Below are 25,506 nucleotides of genomic sequence, written 5' to 3'. Positions count from 1 at the left end.
TAGCGGGTCAACTCCACCTACCAGTTAAGGCATTTCCTGCCACCACCGCCAATCAGCATTTGTTAAAGGCGATCTAGGTCAGACTAGGTAATGCTTTGCGATCCATCTTTCCCCCTTCCCCCTTCCCCTTTTTTTAAGATGGCGATGCGTGATCGCCCATTGATCTGGAAATCTGCTATGAAAATTATTTCTCGTGTCGCCATGTCAAGGATGGTTACCGAACCTACACCACTAGAGTGTCAACGAGTCACCGTCCGTCCTAGTCTTCTGCTCCCCTACCTCCCTACTTGTGGTATGCTTTTCGATAAGTGATAGTTGAATGCGTCGTGATGGCCAGTAGTAAACGAACGATATCTGGCTCAACGCTATACAATCTTAGTCAACTGCCGGAATGAGGGGTATGTTGTGGCACTTGTGTAGGCAAGCCTGGAGGTGAGGAGGCGTTATAGAAGCCGGAAGCGCTTCCACGGTCCTACGTGGATTATTCACTTCTATGCATCATCACGTTGTAGGGCTCCGTTCAATGTTTCGAATTGACCGTAGTTGGTGTAAACACTCTCGATCGCGATGCGTGCTCTTCGATATTATGGTCCCAAAGACCTTCGTCTGGAGACGGATTTGCCTGAGCCCAAGTGTGGCTCGACGCAGGTCAAGATTCGGCCTGCATTTGTCGGAATCTGTGGCACAGATCTCCATGAGTACCAATCTCAGACTTTCATACCCAAATACGGCTCGCCTCACCCGCTTACCAACGAGTCCTCTCCCGTCACCCTCGGCCATGAGATATCTGGAACTATCATCGAGATAGGCTCGAACGTGTCTAACCTTGGTGATTTGAAAGTCGGGGATCGAGTTGCCGTATTCCCGCTGCTGTGTTGTCGAACTGTGAGCCACTTCCCTTTCAGGCCACAGCAATGCATGCCCTAGAAACTCCTCGCTGTTCTGGATAGTCATACACCCTGCTTGGGTTCATAATTGATGAATTCAAATGTTGCAGTGCGAGCCGTGCAAGGGTGGATTCCCGAACTGCTGCGTCGACAAGGGCTTCCTCGGACTATCTGGCGGTGGCGGCGGGCTTAGTGATTACAGTAGGTTCCTTTGAATGACATCCACAGGTCATGACATGTCATATCTGCGTTAGCTCAACGCCTTGCTAGCTTTTCACGATGCTAAGTCGGTGGCATTGCAGTCTGCGTGCAGCCTGAGGCAGTATTCAAGCTTCCAGACAGTATCTCGCTGGAGGTTGGTGGTCAGTCAGTCTACCACACCAGGTGAAGAGATGCTGACCTCCTTGAAGCCCTGGTTGAACCACTCGCGGTTGCCTGGCATGCCGTTAACCAGTCTGCCATTGAGGCTGGTCAAGCTTCCTTAGTATTTGGCACCGGTCCCATTGGGCTCTCCATAATCCAGTGTCTAAGGGCCATAGGCGCTGGGAGCATTATTGCCGTCGATATGGTGCCTCAACGACAACAGCTCGCGAAGAAGTTTGGCGCAACGCATATACTTGACCCAACTCGAATCGATGTGAGCCATGCGGTTCGAGAGCTAACCGGCGGCAATGGCCCTCCCGTAGCCTTCGATTGTGCTGGTGTACCACTCAGTCTTGAAGCAACAATCCGTTCTGTCTGTGCTCGGGGGACCATCATCAATGTCGCGATTGTTAGTTGATATGAACCCTCACTTGCCCTATTTCAGCTGCTCAGCTCAATGCTTTCGAGCTGTCATAGATAGAATGGCTTAGGTTGTTGTGCTAAGGCTAGTTCGTAGTGGGAAAAGCCCGTTGCTCTTAATCCTAACGATCTCGTCTTCCACGAGAGGAAGTATATTGGAAGTAAGCACTCTCTTTCGACATGTAATTCCCTTTTATTACACGATCTGTCCGAGCTCACCTAGACAATTGGCATTTAGGTTTGACATACCAATTGGCCGACTTCGGTCATGTTATTGATGCTCTCCGTACAGGGCATCTGAAACCAGAAGCTATGATCACGAGCAAAGTCTCCCTGGATCGCGCGATCGAAGACGGATTCGAGGCGCTCATACATCAGAGAAACAAACATATCAAACTCATGGTGGATTTATCAGCTACAGCTTCATAATCGATGGTTTGAGTCAGAAAACGATGCGTCAGTTCCTAGTTACATCGCCAGGTAAAATATTACCAAGGGAAGCACAGAGCCGGGTCTGTTCTACCGATACACATGAGACTCAACACATATCGTTCAAATCTATTTAACTTTTGACGTTAGAACCAGGTTGCAACCTCAACTAAGAGGAAACGGACACTTCTATCACATATGATGCCTTGACCTAATTAGGATGGCTATGACGTCTATTCTCTTAACACTTCTACTGTACTTACTGTATGATGTGCCTTACTAACTGGCATCTGCAATTACGCAGGTACCGAGTAAGTAAGTACTTAAGTAACGCGTAGGTAGGAGGTATACAGGTAATTAGCTACGCGTGGTAATACTTCATGCTGTCATATCGTCAACCTCTCAAGCTTCCTCGAGAGCTACTGGGGCTCTTGGCAAGGCGGTAAGTACCTATAGTACAGTAGTGACAAGCTAGCCGACGGCAGCCGCTAGCAGCGGGGTCGGACCAGGGATCTATCTCAGTGGTCTTGTACCGTATTCCTCTTCCAAAATGCCATCCCAATTACGCGCAGGTCCGAATGCGAACAGATTTAGTTCGTGAGGCCATTCGTCGCATACGATCACGATAGTTGTGAGGACTTGTTGTAGCCTCAAGTCTGTTCAAAGCTCACTTGGAACTGCTGTGACCATGCAAAGCCTCTAATGTATCACGCCATAAGAAAGCTTGCTGGCCCTGGCTGCCTGCAGCTTCCCACGCCAACATTGATCGCGAGACGATCGCTCTTTGCCCTCCATACAAGATGCTATGCAACGGCCCATCTCAACCTCCCAAAATTAGATGAAAAATGGCGCCAAAGATGGACCGAAAATCGACAGCGCGAGCGGCCGTCGCTTGCCGCCAAACCATCCACCACGTCCTCCAACCTTGAGCCAGATTCTCAGAGCCCCGCCGACCATATGTATATTCTGTCTATGTTCCCATATCCTTCGGGGACGCTTCACTTGGGTCACCTCCGTGTCTACACCATAGCGGACGTTGTGGCACGGTACCATACACTGAGGGGGCGTAACGTTCTCCTGCCAATGGGCTGGGACGCCTTCGGTTTACCAGCTGAGAACGCAGCTATCGAACGAGGTGTTGCACCTGCTGAGTGGACTCGCGCAAACATCGCGCGTATGAAGGAGCAGTTGGAGTTGATGAACGGTAGTTTTGACTGGTCAAGGGTGCGTCCTGATATCAGATGAGCTTGGGGATTCCTGGTCAGTTGACGGTTTTGTTCTGTAGGAATTCGCCACATGTGATCCCGGGTTTTACAAGCATACCCAGAAGCTCTTCCTCCTCCTACGCCAGTTCGGCTTAGTCACCCGCCAGCACGCTGTTGTTAACTGGGACCCCGTAGACAAGACTGTCTTAGCGAACGAGCAGGTAGACTCGGAAGGACGATCATGGAGATCGGGAGCCAAAGTGGAACAGCGCCCGCTTGAACAGTGGTTCTTTCGTATCACCGAATTCAAAGAGGCTCTGCTGCGTGACCTCGATGAGCTTGCGAAGGAAAATCGCTGGCCAGATCGAGTGCTTGCTATGCAGAAAAATTGGCTCGGACGAACGACAGGTGCAAGATACCGCTTTCCCCTGATTCTTCATGGCCAGCCTCAGCTGGGTGCTTTGGAGGACCTCGAGATATATACAACACGACCGGAGACCATATTTGGGGCCCAGTTTATTGCTATATCTTCAAGTAGTAAACTCGCGAAAGACCTCGCAAGCTTCGATCCGAAAGTTCGTGAATACTTGGAGACACTAGAAAAGTCGACAGAGCAGAATATGCAAGGGTACCGGATACCATATATCCAAGCGCATAATCCCATTAGTCGCATAGGATCTGAATTTCCTATGCAAACAGAGCCACTACCCGTCTTCATCGCCCCCTATGTGGGTGGGGACTACGAAACCGGTGCTGTTATGGGGGTCCCTGCGCATGACGCTAGGGACTTTGCCTTCTGGCAACAGAACGTACCGTCGGGAGAAATCAAATACGTGATCACTCCAAATTCAACTGGACATTCCACGAAGATGGATGGGCCGTACTTGGAATCGGGATACATGACGAAGCTTGCCGGCAAATACAGCGGAAGGTCATCTGATGAGGTCGTAGAGTCTATTGTCGAGCAAATACGAAGTGAAACAAACCTATCTGAACTTCAGACAAAGTGGAAGCTTAGAGACTGGCTCATCAGCAGACAGAGATACTGGGGTACACCTATACCAATTATCCATTGCGGAAGCTGCGGGCCACAGGCAGTTCCCGACGATCAGCTTCCCGTCGAGCTTCCAGAGGTCGATTTCCACTGGGCCAGCGGTCGAGCAGGAAACCCTCTCGAATTTGCGACAGATTGGGTCAATACAACGTGTCCAAAGTGTCACGGTACAGCCAAGAGAGATACCGATACAATGGATACATTTGTGGATTCTAGCTGGTATTATATGAGGTTCGCCGATCCTCGTAACGAAGACCACCCTGTCTGTGAAGCCGCTGCTCGGACTCACCTGCCTGTAGATGTATATATCGGAGGCGTTGAGCACGCTATTCTTCATCTTCTCTATGCAAGGTTTTTCTACAAAGCCATCATGGGTAATTTGTACCCAAACATTAAGGCTGATCATGACGGCGTGACTGAAACTGCATCGCACGAGCCCTTCAAACGACTCATCACGCAAGGTATGGTTCATGGTAAGACTTATCTTGATCCCGATAGTGGCCGCTTCTTAAAACCGGATGAGGTTGATATGTCGAACCCGTCCGAGCCAAAAATTGTAGGATCAGAAAAGTGTCCTATCATTACATATGAAAAAATGTCAAAGTCAAAACACAATGGAGTCGATCCGACCACTTTTATCTCGAAGCACGGGGCTGACGCCACCCGGGCTCATATCCTGTTCCAGGCGCCAGTGGCAGAGGTTCTCAATTGGGACGACAACAAAATTGCAGGCGTTTCGAGATGGCTGCGTCGAGTTTATGATCATGTCCACGCGCTTGCAGCCACTGTGCAGATGACCGGCGATAGCTCTATGCCGTTCGACGCTAAAGAGTATTTCGCTAGGAAAAAAGAGGATTCGATTGACATGACCAAAGAACGAACAGCGCAATGGGATGACAGCATGACTGTTTGGCGCACTGTTCAGGAATCAATCATCAGTGTCACGGCCGCTTGCGAGAAGGTGTACGCGCTTAATACAGCAGTATCAACGCTGATGAGTCTGACCAATATTATAATCGACAAGCCTAATGCTTCTCATGTAGTCAAACTCGCAGCAACGACCGAGTTGGTGCGCCTAATGGCGCCTATTGCTCCCGCATCCGCAGAAGAATGCTGGAGCATGTTGCGGCCAAATGAGGGGATGCTTTTCGACGAGGCTGCTCTGGCTCGGTGGCCCAAACCCGACGGTTCGTTGCCATTGTTGAATTTCGCCTATGCAAAATGCACTGTAGCTGTTAATGGCAAGAAGCGGTGTGTGGTAGATATACCACTCGCGCCGATAGATCTCGACGAAAACAAACTTGAGGCATGGATTACCGAGCAAATTCTCCAGACACCCCAGGCACAAGAGAAGCTGAACACCCCTGAAAACGATATCCGCAAGGCTACCAAAGTCTTCGTTATGAAAGGGGGCAAAGGCGTTAATTATCTACTGCCAAAAGGGTCTAAAATATAGACAGACTGTCATCTAGACCGTAGAATGTCAACGCTACATGTAACTATATCTGTATAGATGTCAATACCCCGAATTGTATAAAAATGGTATTATAAATGGGTTTCGCTGCTCAAACCGTATTTTGTCTTTTCTTCCCTCTTCATCTCCCACCCCACCCCATCGCGAAGATTGCAAACCAAAGTACATAGCCAATCCTAGAGTCTGGCACCGATGTCTACTTTGGCCCTGAGAACTACTGCCTACCTTTTTGCCCCGCACATATCTTTTAAGAATCGGAAGATAAACTGTGTGTGATGGTTTTGTATCCGAGTTCTCTACAGATGTTCTCCTCCACACTCTAATGTGGAGCCTGTGCCGTGCGGGAGCTACCCAGCTTTAATTGCAGAGGATTTTGGACTGGTAAGCAATTAATCGATTGATCACCCAAAGGATCAAAAGTCGAAAATGCCGCGCCTGGAGCCGTCGCTCTTCCGGCGCGCCGGCAGAATATCCCCACATCTCGCGACGCTTCTCCCGGCTTGCAGGACCATAGAGTCGGCGCAATTGGAGCTGCGATGGATCCGCCAACACGTAGCCGCTGCCTCATATCCGCGTCGAAACGGACGTGATGCGCCCCCAACGCGCCGACACAGAGGTAGTGGTAGATCTAGGCGGAAGAGGGGCGCCGATGGCGGTGCGGCAGGGCCAGTGGATGCCGTCGCCCGTCTCGTTGCGCGTCGCGGCGCCGGCGAGCCGCTGCAATATGTTCTCGGCTCGCAACCCTTCGCAGACCTCGACATCCTCTGCGACAAGGGAGTGTTAATCCCACGTCCTGAGACGGAAGCGTGGGTTTCCAAGCTTGCGGATATGGTGTTCTCTGCGCCGTTTTATCGTCCCGATAAGGAGGGGAAAGCAGTTGAGGATTTGCGGGTTCTCGATTTGTGCTCTGGGACCGGATGTATAGGCCTATCGCTCTATATGTACGGTTTAATGGAGCTGGGTCGAAGGCGACCGTTAATGATGATGCAAGGAGCCCCGCCGTTGCGCGTTTTTGGGTTTGATGTTGAACCGCGCGCGGTCCGTCTTGCGAAGAGGAATCTGGCGCATAATTTCCAGGGATCACAATCTAGCTCATTGAATTATGGGCTTTCTTTTGGGGATATGGTTAAAAAAGCTGTCACGTTTAGGCAAGCGGATATCTTTACCGATGAGTGGATGGCGTATCTGGACGAGGGAGACGCAGTTCGATACGAAGATGAAGGAGAACAGACACGAAGAGTGGACATTCTCGTCTCGAATCCGCCATATATCTCTCAGCGCGGATTTCAGGTTGATACAGGGCGCAGTGGTGAGTTCTCCAAAAGATCTTTCGCACGTTCAATATGAAGTTAGATAATCACTAACTCCTAGACCCTACAGTGCGCAATTACGAGCCGAAGATTGCTCTTGTGCCAACTAAATTACCCTTAACCACAAGCTGTGCGCCTGAGGACATATTCTACAAGCGCCTCCTTGATATCGCGGATACGCTTCTTCCGCGCATCGCCGTATTCGAGGTCGGCGACATGAAGCAGGCCATCCGCGTAGTGGAGATGGCTCTCGTACGCTCTAGATCCCAACAACATCTAGAAACGAACGGCACTGAACACAAGGAACAAGCAGCTTCCGGGTGGGATGTCCTGGAGATATGGCGTGATTCTCCAGACTCTCAGTTTTCAAACGACGAAGAACAACAAATTATAAATGTATGTGGTAGAGAGGTTCCTGTGCGAGGTATGGGTCATGGAAGGGTGGTTTTTCTTATGAGGGTCGAAGAGTCGTAAGCCAACCCTGATTTAGGGCCGTGATCGTAATAGGTTTCCCTGTCAAAATCGAAAATGTATCAATAGGGCGTGTAATCTGGCTTGTATCAGTGCACTTCACAATCAAGCAAGGATCTCCAGGCATAAAGTCATAAGTTCAAGTCGTTAGATTTATTCTATCAGAATCACGAACATTTTGGACTCCTGTGTCAGGTGATATAGTCACATAGACCCTAGGGGTGGCTGTATTAGACCTACTGGCTATATAAAGGGGTGTTGGCCCCCCTTCGAGGGTTGGAGGGTTCAGGATTCAATGAATATTGACGCCTATACTATCCCTTCTACCTACCTACTTGACTGTGACTGACCTTCTACTCACTCTGGGACATACCTCCATGACATCCTGAAATTAAAGGTTGTTGCTTCTTCAAATGATTCGACCAAGCTCCTAATGTGCTTGATTCAAGAATAGATCTTCTAATGCCCTGCTCCCATCCTTCCCAATAAGGTGCGCCTTGGTTTGCCCTTTGCCCCAGATCCAATACCGGTACTCCGAACTATGCCTAAATCTGGAAATCCATTATACAGAAAGTCAACTTGTCTTCGGTTTCTTCTTTACCAATCCCGATCCTAATATGTTCACCCTAGGTTCCGCGTTCACTTCGTTGGCGCTCTGAATATTAATTAATCCTTCGTTGTTATCAAGTTTCGCCTTTTTTCGCACCAAGCCTTTACTCAGCATCGTCGGTTGGATATCATTCGAAGGCTCGTCTTCACTCTTCCTCTTTTTCTGAATCAAGCCTGTCAAGTTGTTCATCGTCTTGATTGGAAGTGCAGGTGCTGATTCAGCTAATATCTTTTCACCAGTAACAGGTAATGCCCAGCCGTCGCCCATGTTGACTTCACCAGTCCACCTCGATGTACTAGCGATTGCTTGCTCAAGACCCTTGAATTCGAGATGGAGGAGCAACTCTACGGCTCGCTTATAACCACTATCGTCTAATACCACCTGGCCTCTCCCTGCTTCTGGCCAATAATAATACGGTGTGTCGATCTGGCCAGGAAATTTGGCATGGTGAGTCTTGACACGAGGTTCTCGAGGTATGATAGGTCCCTTGAGTATTTTCTTAGCTTTACGTTTTCGTTGTCGCAATTTTACACTCGAGAGTGCCGGCCTGGAGGGCGACGAAGCCGGTGTTTCGAGAGACGTGAGCCCAGCTTCCTGGGGATTTCCAGGCGTCGAAAGAGACCCTACGTGGTTTGAGGGATCGCTGAAGGACGCAGCAGGGGTGAGCAAAGTTGTAGTAGCAGGGGTCGAGGTCGCCCGATTCGCGTTTTGTTTTTGCGAAGATGTCGAAGCGGCAGGCGGTTCGAAAACAAGCCAAACAAACCCCGTGATTCGTCCGCTCGAACACTCTTGTCGAAAAGCCATCATCTCCCAGAACTGATCGAGCGTCTTCGGAGTTTTCCACCCGCTGAGCAGCTTGGTCTTCTCCGATGTGGACTCTTCTAATTCTTCTACAAAGCGTGCCTTTGGATCATCCGGATATGTGGGAATGAGACATCTAGGCGGTATATATCCGTAGTTGGCAGCCTCTTTTGTGTATGGTGATATTAATTCAAGAGGATGACGTAGTGACCAGTTACGAGCGGCATGTTCGGTCCTAGGGATAAAGGCACGGGTCTCGTAATCATCGAGCCCAGGTATAATCAGATATCCATGCACATGGTCCCAAGTTCTAGTTGTATCTTTTTGAACATGATTTTCAAGGAGGGGGTTCAGCACTCGGCACCACCATTTGATGAGGCCCCTATCATCCAGAATATGTTTTTTATCATTTTTAACGCTTCCTGGGAACAGATACTGGGCCTGGGCACGGGCGAAAAGATTGATTATCAATTGCTTGGCTGGTCGCCGTCGATGTTCGACGAGGAAATCCAAAAAGGCTATAGTGACGGCCCGGATGGGAGAGAAGCCCGGAGGCGTAGACTGGATGTATGAATACCCTGTCGAGTCTGCCTTCGCAACAAATATGGCTGTAGAGAAGGCTGTAGTATAAATGTAGACTTCCAGGCCAAGCACCAGGACATCGCTAGTCCGTGCTGGTTCGGTAACAGACACGGCTAGGAAATGTTTTTCACAATACGTCTTCAAAGGTTTACTCGGGCGCTTCTCGGTCGTCGAGTTCAAGGCGGGAGGATAACAAAGCGCTTCTGCGGGTGTAGGTGTCGTGGACAGATGCCATGCTGTGTAGTGCGAGTCCTTTGGCAGGGCTTGCGCCAATGCCTTGACAAGTGGATTGTCTCGGTTCTGTTGGCTAGGCTGTGCTGTACCAGTCATGTTTCTTGTCATGTTTCTTGATTGAAAATTCCCCGAAAGCCGTAGCTAGGGGTTTGTAAATCCAATTGCATCCCAGAATGTCACAGTCGTCGAGGGGACGAGTGTCTAGTAGGTACTTAGGTACCTACTTATTCAGGTGCGGCACGCTGCGCATGCATCAGCTAGGCGAGACGTTTGAGGAACGAATTGGCAGCCCGAGACATAAGTAGGCGAATTTACAGACTTTGCGAAAGCTTCAGGACAAAATTGAATGATGGCAATTGGGCTGTATCAAGTTGACAAGCAGGTATCAAAATTAACGATGCCCATAATTGATGGACGAGTTTGACGCGTCTGTGACTCGAGAGGCGTGTCAATGGAGAGAGCTAGTGAAGAGGATCTGGGGATAAGTGCTGGTACCAGGTAGGTACCTCGGTACTCTATCTACAGGTATCCAGAAGGTACCAACTAAAGCCATTGAAGCTATTAGGTACCTACCTAGGTACCTAAGGTATGCTAGAGGATGAGGATGTGATCCCCATTGGCCACAAGGTAACTACACGACCCACTCTAGAAAAAAGTCACTGGGGCACTTCCTATCAGAATCACGAACTACATTGGTATATTATATGTCGACTCCGTCACCACTATCAGCAATTCGGTGCATTAGACGCAGTCAATCCCCGTCTCAATGGCCCTCAAGTCTTCCCAGTCAGCTATGAGCTTGTCACGGCAAGCGCTCAGACGCTACAAAGGCCGGAATGCGTGCTCTGCTGTAAGCCGCTCAATGGCTTCCACATGCCTTCGAGCCTTTGCGACATCAGCGTCCCGACCCTCAGAAGCCGCCGTCGCCGAGCAGGAGGCACCTCGATGGAGCTACACACCCCAAGCCATGATGGCGCCATTCTCCCCTCACATAACAAAGGATCCAGCCCGCTCGCGGTGGCGCGTCAACGAGGATCCGAAGAAGCTGGACGATGCTTTAAACACTTTCCTCGGCCGTGATGGCGAAAGGATGTTACCCGAGGAATTGAAATGGCTGGCAGTCACACACAAGAGCTTTGATCAGGGCAGGAGAGGCTTCAATGATCGCCTAGGTTTCCTTGGTACGCCTAAGTGCTCGACGATGGCAGGACCATATGACTGATAGTACTCCCTAGGTCGACAGATATGCATAATGGAAGCGATGAATTACATCGTTACCTCCCCATCTAAAAGTGATAGTGTCATGGCCGACCCATATGCCGAACAGCGACAGCCTTTTGAAGATCCTGCTTTGCGGAGTCTTGATAATCTATCTGAAAGCCAGCCAAACGATATTTTCACACCCGAAAAGTTGACAAAACTTGCCCTTGATACGGGCTTGTCTGAGGTGGTGAGGTGGAAGCCCCGGATGGTAAGAGCACCATGGTATATTCTGTGTGAACATCAGATGCTAATCCGTCTTCTCTAGCCTGAGAACGAAGTAGGCTCAGGCCTCTACATAGTCATGTCGGGCGCTATATATTCCCTCGTTGGCGCTATTGCGTTGCAAAATGGCGGAAAGACCGCCAGTAGAATCGTGCGCGAAAGGATAATTAAGAGGCTTCAATCATAGTATACAACACAGAACTCACCTGTGCATAGAATAGCCCCTTGTATGATTATGTAAAAACAACTGTATAGTGTACTACGACATGAACACTCATCGTATGCCACACAATAGAAATACATAAATCTGCAGTTTACGGTGCCTGAATACGCAACCCGGAATACTCTGATGGAGCATGAGCGCGCTTTCATCTTCATGACGGCTGTCCTCACCGCAACGTTCGTCGTGCCTTTTCCTTACTACTTCTGCCTTTTTCGCTCCAGGCTAGTACGAAAGGCTTCATTGAGCTGTCTAGAAAGCGGCAGTCGTCATTTTCATCCAGCCTGTATATAATCACTTGGGGTCTGGGCGTAGGAGGTCGTGGGTTGTGGTACAGTGTCAACATATCTTAGTACCTACAGTGTCAGTTGACCTGCACTACCTACCTACATACCTACTACTCGGTATCTAAGTTCAAATGTGCCTTGGGGCCCTTTGTCCGTGAACCGTGAACCTACCTTGGTACTACCTCGTTGGCCAATCTTGTCCTTATAATTACCCTCACAGCCACCTTGCTGTGACTGAAGCTTTGCAACGGGTAAATCTCCAAGCACACCACTTCTACATCTAACTCATTCTATATCATTTTCTCGCCGAGTAATAAGATATAATTGGCCCAATGAACGGCATCATCGGCCTATTTCTATCTTCCCGGCCACCTGCTGAGCGGGTTCGTGTCCGGTACCTACTCATCGTACCCGTCCTCATCTCTGGCTTAGCTGCCTGCACCTTTCTATTCCATGGCGACGTGAACGCGTCCTTGCTTTACTCACAATGCCACGCGCGTTCCCGGCTGCCCGAGATATCGCGTGTACCTGTTCTCGGTGCTCCATTATGTTATCTCGTCTCTCTTTTCATGTTCGCCACCGGCCCTGGGCATGGTATCTATTTCTTCGGCTGGTATCTGAGCTTCCTGGGGGCTTTGCTCACTGTCTCCCGCGTAGAAGCCGCCAGGGAATGCAACAAACTTAAATGGAGCATTCGCTCCCCAACGGCCAGCTGGTTGGTTTCCAACCTCATCGGGGGCGCGTTTGTTTGGAATTTGTGGATTATTCCAACTTTCATCAAAAGCTCTAGGGACTTTTGGGTTGATGTCAGGAGTGTAAACGAAGATGCACAAGAAAGTGGTCAGGCACGCCAAGATAGACAGCAGGTTGGCGACCGAATCGACTCGACGCGCAGTCTTACCTGTGAGGCCGAGGTTTACGCTATAATCATAGCGGTTGCTGTGGGATATATGGTTCCCAGCGTGCTAATGCTCACACTCCGAAACGCCACGTCAGTCATGATTTGGCTCATCTTTCCATTGTGGGTGGCTGTCGTGCACTGGGTTGTCAAATTCGCCGCGACTAGGCTGCTAAGGAACGATGAACCACATTGTCTCCGAACCCATGACGAGTCTTTGTGGTGTATCTACTTCCTACCTGGTTTCGTCTCATTTATTTTGCATGTGACTTTTGTCTCAAATCTTGGCTTCATGGACGATAGCCGGCAGATGACACAGATGGCACTCAAGTTTATTCTGATCAACTTCCTCTACACCGCCGCTCTAGTTTATTACTGGATGTTTGTCGATGTCAATGTCGACGAATTACTACCACTGATGATATCATCCCTCCTTTTCGGCCCCGGTGCGACGTTATGTATACGAAGAGTCGCGCAAGAGAACAAACAATGGCTCCTTGGAATCAGGGAGTTTAGCGAGGAAACAGATGACGATGATAGTACTGTCCATGAGGATACACCACTGTTGGGCTAATCAGGTAGCTAGGAGGAATAATCAAGATGAATTAAGTGTCTAAACGGCTACTCCAGAAACGCCAAACCTCTATAGCTTACTCTAATCTTTCTCTATGCACCTGTTCCCATATTCTTGTGCCTCTATCAACATGTGTTAGGAAGTATGGCTCGGATTGTCCTTATCATCTGGGATAGCAGAGGTCCATGTAAACGACCACAAATGGCTGTATTGGCTGTTTCATTGTCTCTGTGAGAACATATTGGTATTTTGCTACTGTGCTAGGGGCATTGACTGTCAATGGTGAGTGACAAGTACCTCAGTAGGTACATAGTAGTAGTACATATGTGTTTTGGACTTTTCGTGCTTGCCACATTGTCGAGTACCTCCGGCCTTCTCAATGACTTTAGCATGTTTGTTACTCATTCACACGCTTCTTAAGTAGTATACTACGCCCCTAGTCCAGTAATCCTCGAGATACCAATGTCGTGTAGAGCGCTACCTCAATCACACGCTTTTGCTCTATCATCATCAGCGTAGATACTATTTCACAACTACTACTATAGACCGCAGCGTCTTTGTATTGTTTCTATCCAACCTATCATCCTTGGAATTGTCGAGCATCCTGACTGAACCGCAAACTTCGTTCAATAGCCACTGTTTAACGTCATCATGGCCAGAAAGATCAAGAAAACTCGGAAACCTCGCGTTCCTACGGCTCCTATAACACCCGTTACAAGCTGCCTTCGAGGCGTCATGCCAACTGCCGGACGTAGGTGTCCCCCCCCCCACCCAACACATGTGTACTCCTGGGAATCGGCTCTGATGCCTCGCACAGTGAGATATCAATCTGAGAAACAACTGATGTACGACGTACGCCGTGATGCACAAGTCGCCAATTCACTTGAATCAACGGGCTGCCAAATGGTGCGCCGGTCCGTTGCTCAAACTTTGGCTGATATGTTCCGTGTCGCCAGCCCCATTGTCCGCACGGCGCATATGAAAGGCGTCGACCTCTGGGATATTCTTCCCCTCGTCCAACGCGAGATTAACTGGGCACGGCTACTCCCAGAAGCCACATTCTTCGAACTCTTCACATGTCTGATAGGAGCCCGCCAGCATTGGCTAAAGAATATACACTCTCCTCCCCGATCTCGCGAGAGTGACCGATTTATACATGAGATAGACGCATTTCGCCGAAACGTCGGTGATGCCCCCAAGGACGCGAATCATCGTCGCGAAGAGCACACTTCATGGATTCTCATTGACGCAGTCCTTTTCAATGAGTTGGCTGGCGGCCTCGATATTGACGAGAACACCGAAGCACACGTTGAAAGACAAGACGCCGCCGATCTTAAGAGATCGAGTGAAGGTAGACGCACCCCGTGCGGGAATGGGGCTACCACAAAGCCCGTCAAGCCTTTGAAGCGGAAAAGGGCACAGGGCGCCGAGCCGAGAAAAGGGGCGAAGCGACAGCAACAAGATTCTTCTTCTTCGCCGAAACGTTTCTCCAGCTTACGAATTGAATGATACTTGCGGTCGAGGTAACGAGGCAACGATAGCAAGAGCATTCGAAAGCGCTCATCATCACGGCTATTACTGTCGAAGACACTTAGATGGAAAGAAAGCACATACGAAGAAGAGAGTCGAGAAAGGCAGAAGAGCTTTGGAGTAGTTGCATTGTGATTGTTATGGATGACGGAGGCTTTGGTGTATGGCGACTTTGGGCCTCAGTCGTGTATCAGTGCGCGTGTTCTAGGACAGTTGGTAATCTATTAAGTGTATGACTGAATGATACACATCATGCTCTTGGATTTATGCTTGATGCAAAAGAAACCATCTGCGGGAACCGCCCGGGTGGCGCTGGGTGAACTATACATGTCGGTACCTCCTAATGAGTTCGATTCGGTTCATACCAGCGCTATTGCTATTCGCTGCACTCTCCGGCACAATGGAAGCCCAGCGCAAATGAAGAATGAAGAATGTAAAATGCATCACAATCCCCTGAGAGCACTCATCCTACGTGAACTAATCCATCTTGATGGAAGAGTGTGCTCCTAATTGCCACACTTGGAATCTATGGACGCGTGGAAGTGTAGAAGGGACGGAGGAGTCATGGTCGGTCGTTGAATCCGTCTAGCTACTGTGGCCACCTCTTGGCTGTATAGAGAAACCCATTTCCGTCCTACCACGCCGGATTTGCTAGAAACTAAAATTGACAAAAGAAAAGGGAGGAAAATATTCCAAAATATATGGTACAGGAGGAATTGAACCTCCGGCGATGGACTCGCGGGGAATCGAACCCCGGACCACTCCCAATCACTTGATGATACCCAATACAGGGCAACATGCTGATGCTAAGGGAGTATTATACCACTAAACCACAAGCCCAGATTGGTGAGTTCATGGAACGGACGAACGCCCCGATGTGGAGACACCGCTCCGTAGAATGAATTATGATTGTGATGATCCATGTGTGAGTTGTGGGGGCCGCCCTGCAAATCGGTTAGGCTTACCAGAGCTTACCTAAGTATGATCCGACTAGCAATTCTTCGATGTATACATAGTATGTCGGTTCTGATTCAATTCACCTGGTCTCTTTTCTTGCCCATTGACTTTTGGTTCTCTCCAGCGTTCTCTACAAGATGGAGCTGGTAATTATGTTATGGGGTGATGATGGGTGTTGAAGCTTGTTAATGACGTGACGTATTTGTCTCGTGAATTAGTATGACCCCTGCTCTAATATTTAAACAGCCTAACCTCTTCGCCATCGACTCGTTCCCTTAATATCTTCTTATTCCGCCAAGCATAATAAATCCTCAACAGAATACCACCCACTGCTACTAGGAACAAAAGAGCCGCATTTGTCCAGTGGCCAGTTGGGTAACCCTTCTTCGCTTCATCCGATTTATATATGAACACCCCTACGATTTGGCCAGGCGCACCACCTAATCCGATGTTTAGCGCGATGGCCATGCCAACCGAAGCCGTACTGAAAATATTGGATGACAGCCAACCTAGCAGCGGAGGGATGCAAGCGAATGCCCCCGATGCTGCAATGATGAGGCCACCATAGCGAGAAAGGTACGCGTCTGGAGGCAGGGCCGCCGATATAAGAAAGCCGATGGCGCCAATAGTGGCCATTGCTGCAGAGTGTAAACCACGCTCGTTGAAGTGGTCAGCCGACCAGGACGTCAGAATTTGGACCACTAACAACAGTTCAGCGATTGCGATGCAGCACAAAGAGAATCAAAGGGCTGGGATCACTCACCGTAAGCTACAGCGTAAGGCGGAACTGTCATGAGCTGCGCCCGCAAATCGCCATATCCCAAACCAGCCGTTATAGAAGGCGTGAATAGAGACAGAGAGCTGAATGGGACAGAGATGCCAAAGTAGATGACGTAGTGTCCCCATAGCCGCCAATCTGTAAGTGTCTGCTTTGCATCGGTCCAAGTCATGGCTTTATGTGTACCTTTGCTCCCTTCCAGACGCAAGCGGTGCACTGCCAGATCTCGCTCTTGGATCGACAGCCACTTCGCGTCTTCAGGGAAGTCTGGGAGGAAGAAAAAGACGAGAAACGCTGAGAGCACTGAAGGGATGCCCTCGATGATGAAAAGCCACCGCCAAGCCGAAAGCCCTCCCGCCTTGTTGATATGGCCTATTCCGAAGGCTATAGCACCACCAAAAGCACCGGCCAACGTGGCAGATGCCAAGATGAAAGCGACTCTTATGCTGCGCTCATTGGTCTTATACCAGAACGTGAGATAGTATACAAGCCCAGGGAAAAGTCCACTACATTGAAAGTGAGTTAGCATTGTATTTCGCCTTCATGACCACTCTTCCTGCACTGGGCAAGGGGGGCGGTGTTACTCACGCTTCGAACACGCCAAGCAGGAAGCGGACAACAGTGAGCGAAGCATAGTTATGGATACCTCCGAGCCCGATAGTCAGAACACCCCAGGAGAACATGAGAAAGGCAATCCATCTCGACGGCCTCAATTTCTTTAACAAGATATTCGAGGGAACCTCGAAAACACCGTACGCGACCAGGAAGACGAAAAGCGCAATTGTGAATTGCGAATTCGAGATGTTCGCCTCGGTCATGAGATCATCGTGCGTTGAAGCGTTCAGGATCTTTGCATTCCCAATGTTGGACCTGTCCAAGTAACAGAGGAAGTAGATGCCAGCTGATAGTGGGATGATGCGCGTGTCTTGCTTCCATCTTAATGCCCGTTCGGCGTCGGTAATCGCATCATTGCTGATCACACCATTCTCCTCTAGGCTCTGCGTGAAGTGTAAGTTGACTGCCTCTTATATTCTACTGGCACGGATAACTAATAAGGAGGATTCAGGATTTCAGACATACCGTTTCTCGCTTCTCAACATCTTCATTATATTTTTCGTCTGCCATCTTCTCTCTTCTCAGAGCTCTCACCCCAAGCAATCACTCGCACTCAGCTGTCAGCTAGACTGGTGCTCGGAAGCAAAGGGAAAGAGCCAAAAGTCAAGCGGCTCAACTGGTTGATTAAGTAATTTGTTGGCACACCGGTATTCCAGAAAGGGATGCCGAAGGCGGGGAAGACGCTTGTTTTGTGGAGTTGAAGCTTTCACGATCCACTCACTCCAATTCGAAGTAGCCTTTTCTTGGTGTCATCGTCTTTTCGCCCCGGATATTGAGACCCGAACACGGACGGTCGGTATCAAAACGCCGAAAAAGACGGTGTATGAGGTACTACTACAATTGGTATAATAAGAATTCACAATAGCTACAATATTAAATTACTACCAAGGGGGAACTCTTGCGCATTCCAATTTGCGAGGATGTCTTGTACATTGCGCGTGTTCCTAATGACGGATCGATCTTAGATATCCTAGATCAATCACGAGGGTCGTAATGCAAGATATCTACGTTACTTGCATCTAAATCTGTCCCCATAAAGTAAGAACCACTTAGGATGTGACTTATTATTCTACACAAAAAAGCGTGGACTGTCACTCGACCTCCCAATCGGATTTGTTCATCTGGTTAGTTCACCATGCAAGTGGAGTTATTAGCGTCAAGCTTAGGCGTCGTCCCGAAGGCAGGAAGATATAAGACAGGTACCATCGAACTGACTTTGGGGATATACCACATACATAACGGTTATGTCTACTTGAGAATGTTAGTGATGTTGCTTAATGCTAGATCAGTACTGAGTTATCTTAACACCAACCGTATCCCTAATTTAGTATCTCCGTCTTTATCAATTGATGGTAGTGATTGATTACTACGTTTGACGACGAGAAGTCAACAACTTAGACGTCGTAGACCATCTACCTACTATATGCCACTCTCTAGTCAATGTAGGTGACAGCCCTGACATGGTATTTAGTATATACCTCTATCTCGATTCTCAGAATCCAATTTTACCCTTGACAGTGTGGGTGGTATCAAACTATGCGGAATTGGCAGTATTTAGTCGCGGCTGATGACATAGTAACCATGCTGAAGCGACTCGATCATTTCAATATGAGCTTTCGCCTCATCTCTCTGTGAACAAATTGAAAGTGAAAAAGCGTATTTGTGGTACCTATAAGGAGAGGGTGCACTACCTATGCTTTCGAGCTCTTGTAGCGTATTTCCAAGAAAGCACCGCCTACCCTAGAATTTTCTTTCGCAAGACCGAGCTTCCTATTCAGATCTTTACCTAGGTGAGACCTGTTCAGGTACGGAAATCCAATAGATCATGTATCAGTGCGACTGAAAACACGATAACAGAATGAAATGAGAATAAGCAGGCCAAGCTTCAAGGCGATATGCTAAGCACTTGGCATCATTCGAAATGGCAGGTGAGTTTCTTCGCACACCATAAGACGTGCCTCTTGGCATGCAAAAGAAGGTATGTTCACCTTCGTTCTGTTAGCCACACCATGCATGCCCCTCCCGACATCCTGGATCGTGGAAATTCTGGATCTAGCGTCGAATGATCAGCATCGATCAGCTATATATTCTGCCTCCCCGAATGCCCCTTATGACTGGGCTTCTTCATTCTCTAGGCACGCCCACTGACCGCTGAGCACGACACCAGTTCTTGGTAGGAGATCAATATGGCGTTCAAAAGAGTAGCCGCGTTTGCCATTGGCATCCTGATGCCCGTCGCAAGCGCCCTCACTATTGAGTATGTTGTAACTGATCTCTCTTCTGTGGATGGTCAATTACTTACACTGACATTAGGGGAATGCTCGCTGCCCCGCGCCGAAGTGCTGCTAATGTTAATCCTAGCGGAGTACGTCTGTGAATTTTGCCGAAGGGCCAAAATTCAGTACTGATATGTCTCTAGAAATTGGCTCTATTCTCGTCCACAAGCTACGACTGGGATGCTTCAAAGACTTCCACAACTTGGCACCTCTTGGATGTGGCCAGCGGCAATATCAAAGACGCACCGTTCGGCTCTGAAGTATCCGAGGTTGTTTGGGTCGGGAAGACGTCCACCAGCATTCTGTACATCAACGGCACCAACGACGAGGTCGCGGGTGGCGTGACTCTCTATACGGCTGATCTGGGGGCGAAATTCACACCGTTCGTAATCATCTACTTTATGCCGCCGAATAAGCACTCACCTAGAATTGAACAGCACCCTTGTTGCATCCCTAGGGGCACCCTTCCAGGGGCTGAAGGCCGTGCAGACGAAATCCGGCGACATCAACTTCATCGTCAATGCCCTTACTCATTGGGATGACGGATCAGCTTATAACTCTGAACTGGTTACCGCACCATTGACCTCTGGTGTGATCTACGATGCAAACTATATTAGGCATTGGGATACTTATCTCACCCCTGAACGATATGCTGTTTTCGGCGGTAAGCTTTCGCTCAAAAAAGTGCCCGGTAACTCGCAAAAGAAGAGCTACTCTTTGGCAGGCGAGTTGAAGAACCTTCTACTGGGAATCGACGCCCCCGTTACTCGCCCCGAATCACCCGTACAACCTTTTGGGGACCAGGGTGATTATGACCTGTCACCAGATGGAAAGACTGTTGCTTTCCTCACGAAAGCCCCTGAGCTGTCCAAGGCGAATCATACGGCAAGCTACATATACGTAGTTCCGCATGATGGTTCCAAGATTGCTGTCCCTGTTAACGGCCCTAGATCCTCGGCTCCTCGCAAGGCGAAGGGTGCCAGCTCATCTCCACGATGGTCTCCAGATGGCAAAAAGCTTGCGTACGTTCAGCAGGACGGTATTACTTACGAGTCCGACCGTAACAAGCTGTACGTCGCGACGATCAACGGTCACAAATCAAAAATCTCAACCGTAGCTGAAAACTGGGATTCGAGTCCCTCCGCGTTTCAGTGGAGTGCTGATGGTAAAAACTTGTGGGTAGCCTCTGAGCTACACGCTTCAACACGTCTGTTCATTGTCCCAGCCAACGCCAAATATTCATTTGTGCCGAAGAACTTCACTGGCCCTGAGACGACAGTGGTCGACTTTGCCATCCTGCCTAGTGGAAGCGCCCTAGTGTCTGCTTCAGCTAGTTGGACCAGTCGCATGTTCTACACCCAGTCTCCAGGAAAAGGGAAAAAGGTTCTCTTCACAGCTAATGAAGTCGATCCGGAACTGCAAGGACTCAAACCTGACTCTGTCTCGAACTTTTGGGTTGAGAATGATGACGGCGACCAGATTCAGACTTTCATGTTCTACCCAACCGATTTTGATGCCAAAAAAAAGTACCCTTTGGCTTTTATTATGTAAGTGCATTTCTGGGCTATCTGTTCCTAGTTACCGACACGGCCATAGCGCCCCGTCTAAGCAATCCTGCCTGGCAAACTGATCCGTTTGTGAGATGCATATATATCATCATGATAGAGCATGATTGCTGACAGTAAACACCATAGCCACGGAGGACCTCAGTCAACCCAAGGTGATACGTGGAGCACTAGATGGAACCTCCGTCTCTGGGCCGAGCAGGGATTCGTTGTGACTACTGTCCAGTTTACAGGATCACCGAGTTATAGCCAAGCGTTCACAGACAAGATTCAAAACAACTGGGGAGGAACACCGTACACTGACCTGGTCAAGGTGTTCGAACATTTGAAACACAATGTCCCTTATGTAGATACAGACAGGGCAATCGCTGCCGGGGCTAGCTTCGGATGTTATATGACAAATTGGATACAGGGTCACGATCTAGGGCGCGAGTTCAAGGCTCTTGTCTGCCACGATGGTAAGGTCAACCAAGTAGGCGCGTATGCGACAGACGAGCTCTACTTTATCGAGCATGATGCGAATGGTACCATCTGGGAGAACAGGGAGAACTATGAACTCTGGGACCCCTTGACGTACGCGCGCAACTTCAAGACACCCGAGTTCATCATCCACAGTGACGGCGACTATCGTGTCACTATTGCTGAAGGCCTACAGACTTTCAACATTCTTCAGAGACTCGGTGTCCCCAGTCGATTCCTTCGCTTCCCCGACGAAACTCACTGGGTTAACGAGCGTCACAACAGCTTGCTGTGGCATACCAGCATTTACAATTGGATCCGGCACTGGGTCGGCCTGGATGAAGAACTCATCCAAGACGGGGTAGTCCATCAGTAATGCTCAGACCGGGAAAATATCAAGTAGAGGTGCCTGAGAGCTCACTACGGCGTGTACGTAGATGGCTTCGGAAAATGATAATTCAATAATTCAATAATCAAGTGAACGCCTTGAATACTGAAACGACATGTTAGCGACCGAGCTACCACCGTGACTATCGGAGCTTCTTGAGAACAGAGCCCTTGTAACGATGGAAAGATCTCATCATCCAATGTTCTCGCGAGTGAACCGCAGACGTTAGATACTAGTATGTGAGACGAGCATGATCCTTGGTGTCTTTTTTTTTAACGTACAGTGCAAATAGAGGGTATATTCCTATATTGCCTAGGTACCTGTGTAGAGACCAGTTCCGCCGATCCCAGGCAACTACTAAACTGGCCTCTACTCTTGCAATGCTATAGATCGATTTTGATGTTAGGGTAGTATGCTTTACAGGCGTTCTAGTGTCTGACTCATTTGAATTGATCGCTCACTTCTACACTCAAGCAGCGGAATATTGGGAAATTCACTCATAGTAATACAATCGTCTTGTACTGTAGACTCTCGGGAGGATCATGATGACTAAGTATTGCGATAGAATCGAGCTGCCTATTTCTCCCTAGCCCGTGGTAATACTGTGCTTATACTAATTTCATGGGGCGGTGTGAAAGATCTGATTAGATCTGATTGATAAGACAAGCCTTGAGTCACGCATGTCCTTGCTTAATAGTCATCAGGTTGTTAGCCCAGGTCCAATCAGATACCCAGTAACCCTCGGCCAAATGGGCCGAAAGAGGAGTGATAGCTTTCTGGTCTCACTTATTCTCATTTGAGACGCCTTTCCCAGAGTTGAAGCTACATGTTGGTTGGTGATCGGCAAAACTTTCACTCCGGGGTATGGTGATGACACAGTACTCAAGGCATCATACACATTCCGTCTCCTTTCGCTCCGATGTCGTCCTTGTTCTTGCTAAAAGAAGAAAGGAGTTCTATGACGACTGCTATACACGTTTTCTGATATAAAGACTGCCGTCTTTCTCGTTGCTCCAATTCTGCCGTGATCCACATCGAAAAATCATAAAGTCCCTCCTTATGGTGCATGATACAATAAATCAGCCCTCTCCCTCTCCAAAGTTCTCTCGAAGGCAACAGTGCTCCACCCATATATTAGGCCTTACTGGGTTCAGCATATAGGTACATAGCTAACAAGTGTCTTGAATCCCCAAACCTTACCGCGAGAATTAAGTCGGAAGCACCCATTAGATAAACCTGGAAAATGGCGGCGGCGAATAATATCGATGCAATCGCCCTGGAAACTATTTCACCCACCCCAGTTGCAGCAATTGAGAATGGGCCGGTCCCAGTTGGTGATGTGAAGCAGTCTGACCCTTTTCTGGTCACTTTCGATCAACCCTACGATGTTGACAACCCCCAAGCCTGGCCCAAGGGCCGTAAATGGGCTATAACGGATGTGCTATCCGCCACTGGCTTCAATCGCATCCTCGTTTCTACCATTATGGCACCAGCATTGCCAACGATAGCCAAGGAGCTGAACATGAGTTCGACTGAGTCCGCCCTTTCACTCTCGATCTATCTCCTCGCAACTGCCTTCGGCCCGCTATTCATCGGCCCTCTGTCTGAGATATATGGTCGCCAAGTCATTCTGCATGCCTCTAATATCTGGTTCCTTGCTTGGAATATAGCATGTGGATTCGCAAACACCAAAGAGCTGTTGATTGCCTCCCGGTTCCTGGCCGGTTTTGGTGCGAGCGCTATCTATTCTTTGGCAGGTGGCGTGTTAAACGACCTGTGGCGACCACAAGAGCGTGGTCGCTCACTCAGCGTTTACCTGCTCATCCCTTTGCTTGGAGCCGCTGTAGGTAGGTATCTCATAAACCACTCTGACATTAGCTGCGGAGGTATTGAGGTTAACTGTACTATCGGGCAGGGCCTATTCTCGGTGGTTTTATCGCAGAGTATACAACATGGCGATGGATGTTCTGGTCAACATCTATATTTCAAGGCGTCATGATTGCGGTTTCATTTGACGTCTTCCGTGAGACCTTTGCACCTCTGATCCTCAACAGAAGAGTTTCCCGATTACGTAAGGAGACGGGCAACGAACGGTATTACACCCAGTATGAGAGGCAAGTTAGTCAACAGTCGGTGGCTCGAGTTGCCGCTCAAGCTTTGTCCAGACCGCTGAGACTTCTCGCCTTCCACCCACTTATACAGTTAACTGCCATAGTCTCGGCCCTCGGCTACGGCACTCTGTATATCGTCATCTCCAGTTTCGCAGATCTATGGACCTCCTACTATCACCAGCCTGTGGCAATTGGTGGGCTCCATTACATTGCCTGTGCTTTGGGCGAGATCGCAGGATCGCAGCTTGGTGGTCAGCTAATGGACGCTCTGTTCCGTTACATGAAGGCGCGTTCTAACGATGGAGAGCACATCCCCGAATTTCGAATACCATTGACGTTGCCCGGAGCAATCATAAGCCCCATAGGTCTCTTCATCTATGGTTGGACAGCGCAAGCGCGTGTTCATTGGATTGCAGTGGATATTGGTATCTTTATTAATATGTTTGGAGGTCAGCTCACTGGACGTAAGTGGTGCGCAATTTCATTCCCGTCGCGGCCGTGGCCAATTTAAAGGCTGCTGGGGCTGTTGTCATGACAAGCATCTCTCAAAATGTTCATATCTTTGAGGACTTGACTGATTTTGAGTATCACAGTGGCTTTATCAGCATATGTCATCGACGCGTATCCTGAGCACACTAGCAGTGCTATTGCGGCCACCCAGTTTCTGAAGAGCCTCGCAGCATTTCTGTTTCCCCTCTTTGTGCCGAGTCTGTATGGTGCCCTTGGATATGGGTGGGGTAATAGCACCATTGCTTTTGCCAGTCTCGTTCTCGCGTTACCAGCCCCGTTTGTTATATGGCGCTACGGAGCCAGACTTCGGCAAAGAGCAGCATCGACGTACTAGGAGATATGTACGCGCGAAATGAATTGGAACTGAGCTTCGTTGTTGACGGCGTGACGTGGCCCGGCCCGGCCCTGACTGAACGTCAAAGTAGGTAGACGTTTCGTCCGTCAAGATGGGACGTAGTAAGATGAACCAATCTCGAGATCGATGCTTGATGGTTTATGAGATTGCGTTAATACTGCGGTGTTACCATACTTGCCCCACGTAACATTCATCGGGGATTACCAGCGATCAATAGTCGTCCATGGATCCCGAACTGATTATTCATATGCAAGCTTAGGGACCTCGCTGATTGAGCGAGCGATCCTCCGAGAGCTCATTGTCATTACAGATAGTACTTAGTATGTAAAGCAAGAATCGCACATTGTGGCCCTGTGTGTTGTAGAGGTACTCGTCATCTCCCCGCCAAGAAAGAGGCGAGGATACCGTATATAGGAGCATGGAGTCCGTATCAGAATCCCAGTCCTTGAATCCTACATCCCACAGTAAATGCAGCGAACGGCTGCCAGACAGCTACCTACGTCGTAGCATCGCAGCAGAGGGTGCAATGAACATGGACAGGCAATTGACGTGCGCAGCAATAAACGGAGATAAGAGCGGCGAGCGTGCGATGCGGGCAGCCAATCATCCGAAAGCCCAGAGCGATCCCGATGCCAATCCCTCATCGCCCCTCAGCCAG

At 49.1% G+C, this 25,506-nt stretch overlaps 10 protein-coding genes and 1 non-coding gene across 11 annotated transcripts; 8 read left to right on the top strand and 3 right to left on the bottom strand.

Annotated features, from left to right (window-relative positions):
- The first annotated feature begins 80 nt into the window (after window positions 1-80).
- F5B22DRAFT_589791 (dehydrogenase) lies at window positions 81-2,496 on the top strand. Its single transcript, XM_047973765.1, has 6 exons — window positions 81-885; window positions 998-1,088; window positions 1,190-1,249; window positions 1,298-1,659; window positions 1,768-1,831; window positions 1,909-2,496. The coding sequence occupies exons 1-6, from the start codon at window positions 568-570 to the stop codon at window positions 2,097-2,099; spliced, it is 1,086 nt and encodes a 361-aa protein (XP_047834767.1). The 5' UTR covers window positions 81-567; the 3' UTR covers window positions 2,100-2,496.
- A 149-nt stretch (window positions 2,497-2,645) lies between these two features.
- F5B22DRAFT_337231 (uncharacterized protein) lies at window positions 2,646-6,036 on the top strand. Its single transcript, XM_047970867.1, has 2 exons — window positions 2,646-3,323; window positions 3,385-6,036. The coding sequence occupies exons 1-2, from the start codon at window positions 2,802-2,804 to the stop codon at window positions 5,812-5,814; spliced, it is 2,952 nt and encodes a 983-aa protein (XP_047834766.1). The 5' UTR covers window positions 2,646-2,801; the 3' UTR covers window positions 5,815-6,036.
- F5B22DRAFT_337250 (S-adenosyl-L-methionine-dependent methyltransferase) lies at window positions 5,708-7,902 on the top strand. Its single transcript, XM_047970868.1, has 2 exons — window positions 5,708-7,141; window positions 7,213-7,902. Exons 1-2 carry the CDS (start codon window positions 6,259-6,261, stop codon window positions 7,614-7,616), a joined length of 1,287 nt encoding a protein of 428 aa, XP_047834765.1. The 5' UTR covers window positions 5,708-6,258; the 3' UTR covers window positions 7,617-7,902.
- A 7-nt stretch (window positions 7,903-7,909) lies between these two features.
- Window positions 7,910-10,288, bottom strand: F5B22DRAFT_589773 (uncharacterized protein). Its single transcript, XM_047973764.1, has one exon. The coding sequence runs from the start codon at window positions 9,946-9,948 to the stop codon at window positions 8,188-8,190; it is 1,761 nt and encodes a 586-aa protein (XP_047834764.1). The 5' UTR covers window positions 9,949-10,288; the 3' UTR covers window positions 7,910-8,187.
- Window positions 10,289-10,511: 223 nt separating this feature from the next.
- On the top strand, window positions 10,512-11,648 carry F5B22DRAFT_589772 (RNase III domain-containing protein). Its single transcript, XM_047973763.1, has 3 exons — window positions 10,512-11,021; window positions 11,076-11,311; window positions 11,369-11,648. The coding sequence occupies exons 1-3, from the start codon at window positions 10,607-10,609 to the stop codon at window positions 11,510-11,512; spliced, it is 795 nt and encodes a 264-aa protein (XP_047834763.1). The 5' UTR covers window positions 10,512-10,606; the 3' UTR covers window positions 11,513-11,648.
- A 372-nt stretch (window positions 11,649-12,020) lies between these two features.
- On the top strand, window positions 12,021-13,377 carry F5B22DRAFT_589770 (uncharacterized protein). Its single transcript, XM_047973762.1, has one exon. It carries the CDS (start codon window positions 12,165-12,167, stop codon window positions 13,302-13,304), a length of 1,140 nt encoding a protein of 379 aa, XP_047834762.1. The 5' UTR covers window positions 12,021-12,164; the 3' UTR covers window positions 13,305-13,377.
- Window positions 13,378-13,955: 578 nt separating this feature from the next.
- On the top strand, window positions 13,956-14,813 carry F5B22DRAFT_642416 (uncharacterized protein; the record flags this gene model as incomplete). The annotated part of the gene is made up of 2 exons (XM_047978121.1): window positions 13,956-14,055; window positions 14,122-14,813. 2 exons carry the CDS (start codon window positions 13,956-13,958, stop codon window positions 14,811-14,813), a joined length of 792 nt encoding a protein of 263 aa, XP_047834761.1.
- A 752-nt stretch (window positions 14,814-15,565) lies between these two features.
- F5B22DRAFT_t31 lies at window positions 15,566-15,674 on the bottom strand. Its single transcript has one exon. It is a non-coding gene; the product is annotated as a tRNA-Ala (tRNA).
- Window positions 15,675-15,856: 182 nt separating this feature from the next.
- On the bottom strand, window positions 15,857-18,111 carry F5B22DRAFT_589763 (putative MFS transporter). Its single transcript, XM_047973761.1, has 4 exons — window positions 17,650-18,111; window positions 17,158-17,567; window positions 16,555-17,075; window positions 15,857-16,492 (listed from the first exon to the last, which is right to left on the bottom strand). Exons 1-4 carry the CDS (start codon window positions 17,692-17,694, stop codon window positions 16,023-16,025), a joined length of 1,446 nt encoding a protein of 481 aa, XP_047834760.1. The 5' UTR covers window positions 17,695-18,111; the 3' UTR covers window positions 15,857-16,022.
- Window positions 18,112-18,969: 858 nt separating this feature from the next.
- F5B22DRAFT_589761 (dipeptidyl-peptidase-like protein V precursor) lies at window positions 18,970-22,327 on the top strand. Its single transcript, XM_047973760.1, has 5 exons — window positions 18,970-19,441; window positions 19,498-19,549; window positions 19,604-19,842; window positions 19,898-21,007; window positions 21,155-22,327. Exons 1-5 carry the CDS (start codon window positions 19,371-19,373, stop codon window positions 21,858-21,860), a joined length of 2,178 nt encoding a protein of 725 aa, XP_047834759.1. The 5' UTR covers window positions 18,970-19,370; the 3' UTR covers window positions 21,861-22,327.
- A 79-nt stretch (window positions 22,328-22,406) lies between these two features.
- Window positions 22,407-25,047, top strand: F5B22DRAFT_337030 (major facilitator superfamily domain-containing protein). Its single transcript, XM_047970865.1, has 3 exons — window positions 22,407-23,719; window positions 23,788-24,447; window positions 24,577-25,047. Exons 1-3 carry the CDS (start codon window positions 23,116-23,118, stop codon window positions 24,825-24,827), a joined length of 1,515 nt encoding a protein of 504 aa, XP_047834758.1. The 5' UTR covers window positions 22,407-23,115; the 3' UTR covers window positions 24,828-25,047.
- Window positions 25,048-25,506: the final 459 nt, after the last annotated feature.

Source organism: Xylaria bambusicola, assembly GCF_022495145.1.
Source record: "Xylaria bambusicola strain CBS 139988 unplaced genomic scaffold F5B22scaffold_4, whole genome shotgun sequence".
NCBI lineage: Eukaryota > Fungi > Ascomycota > Sordariomycetes > Xylariales > Xylariaceae > Xylaria > Xylaria bambusicola.
Note: the sequence above shows the minus strand (reverse complement) of the source record. Positions and strands in the feature narration are given on the sequence as shown.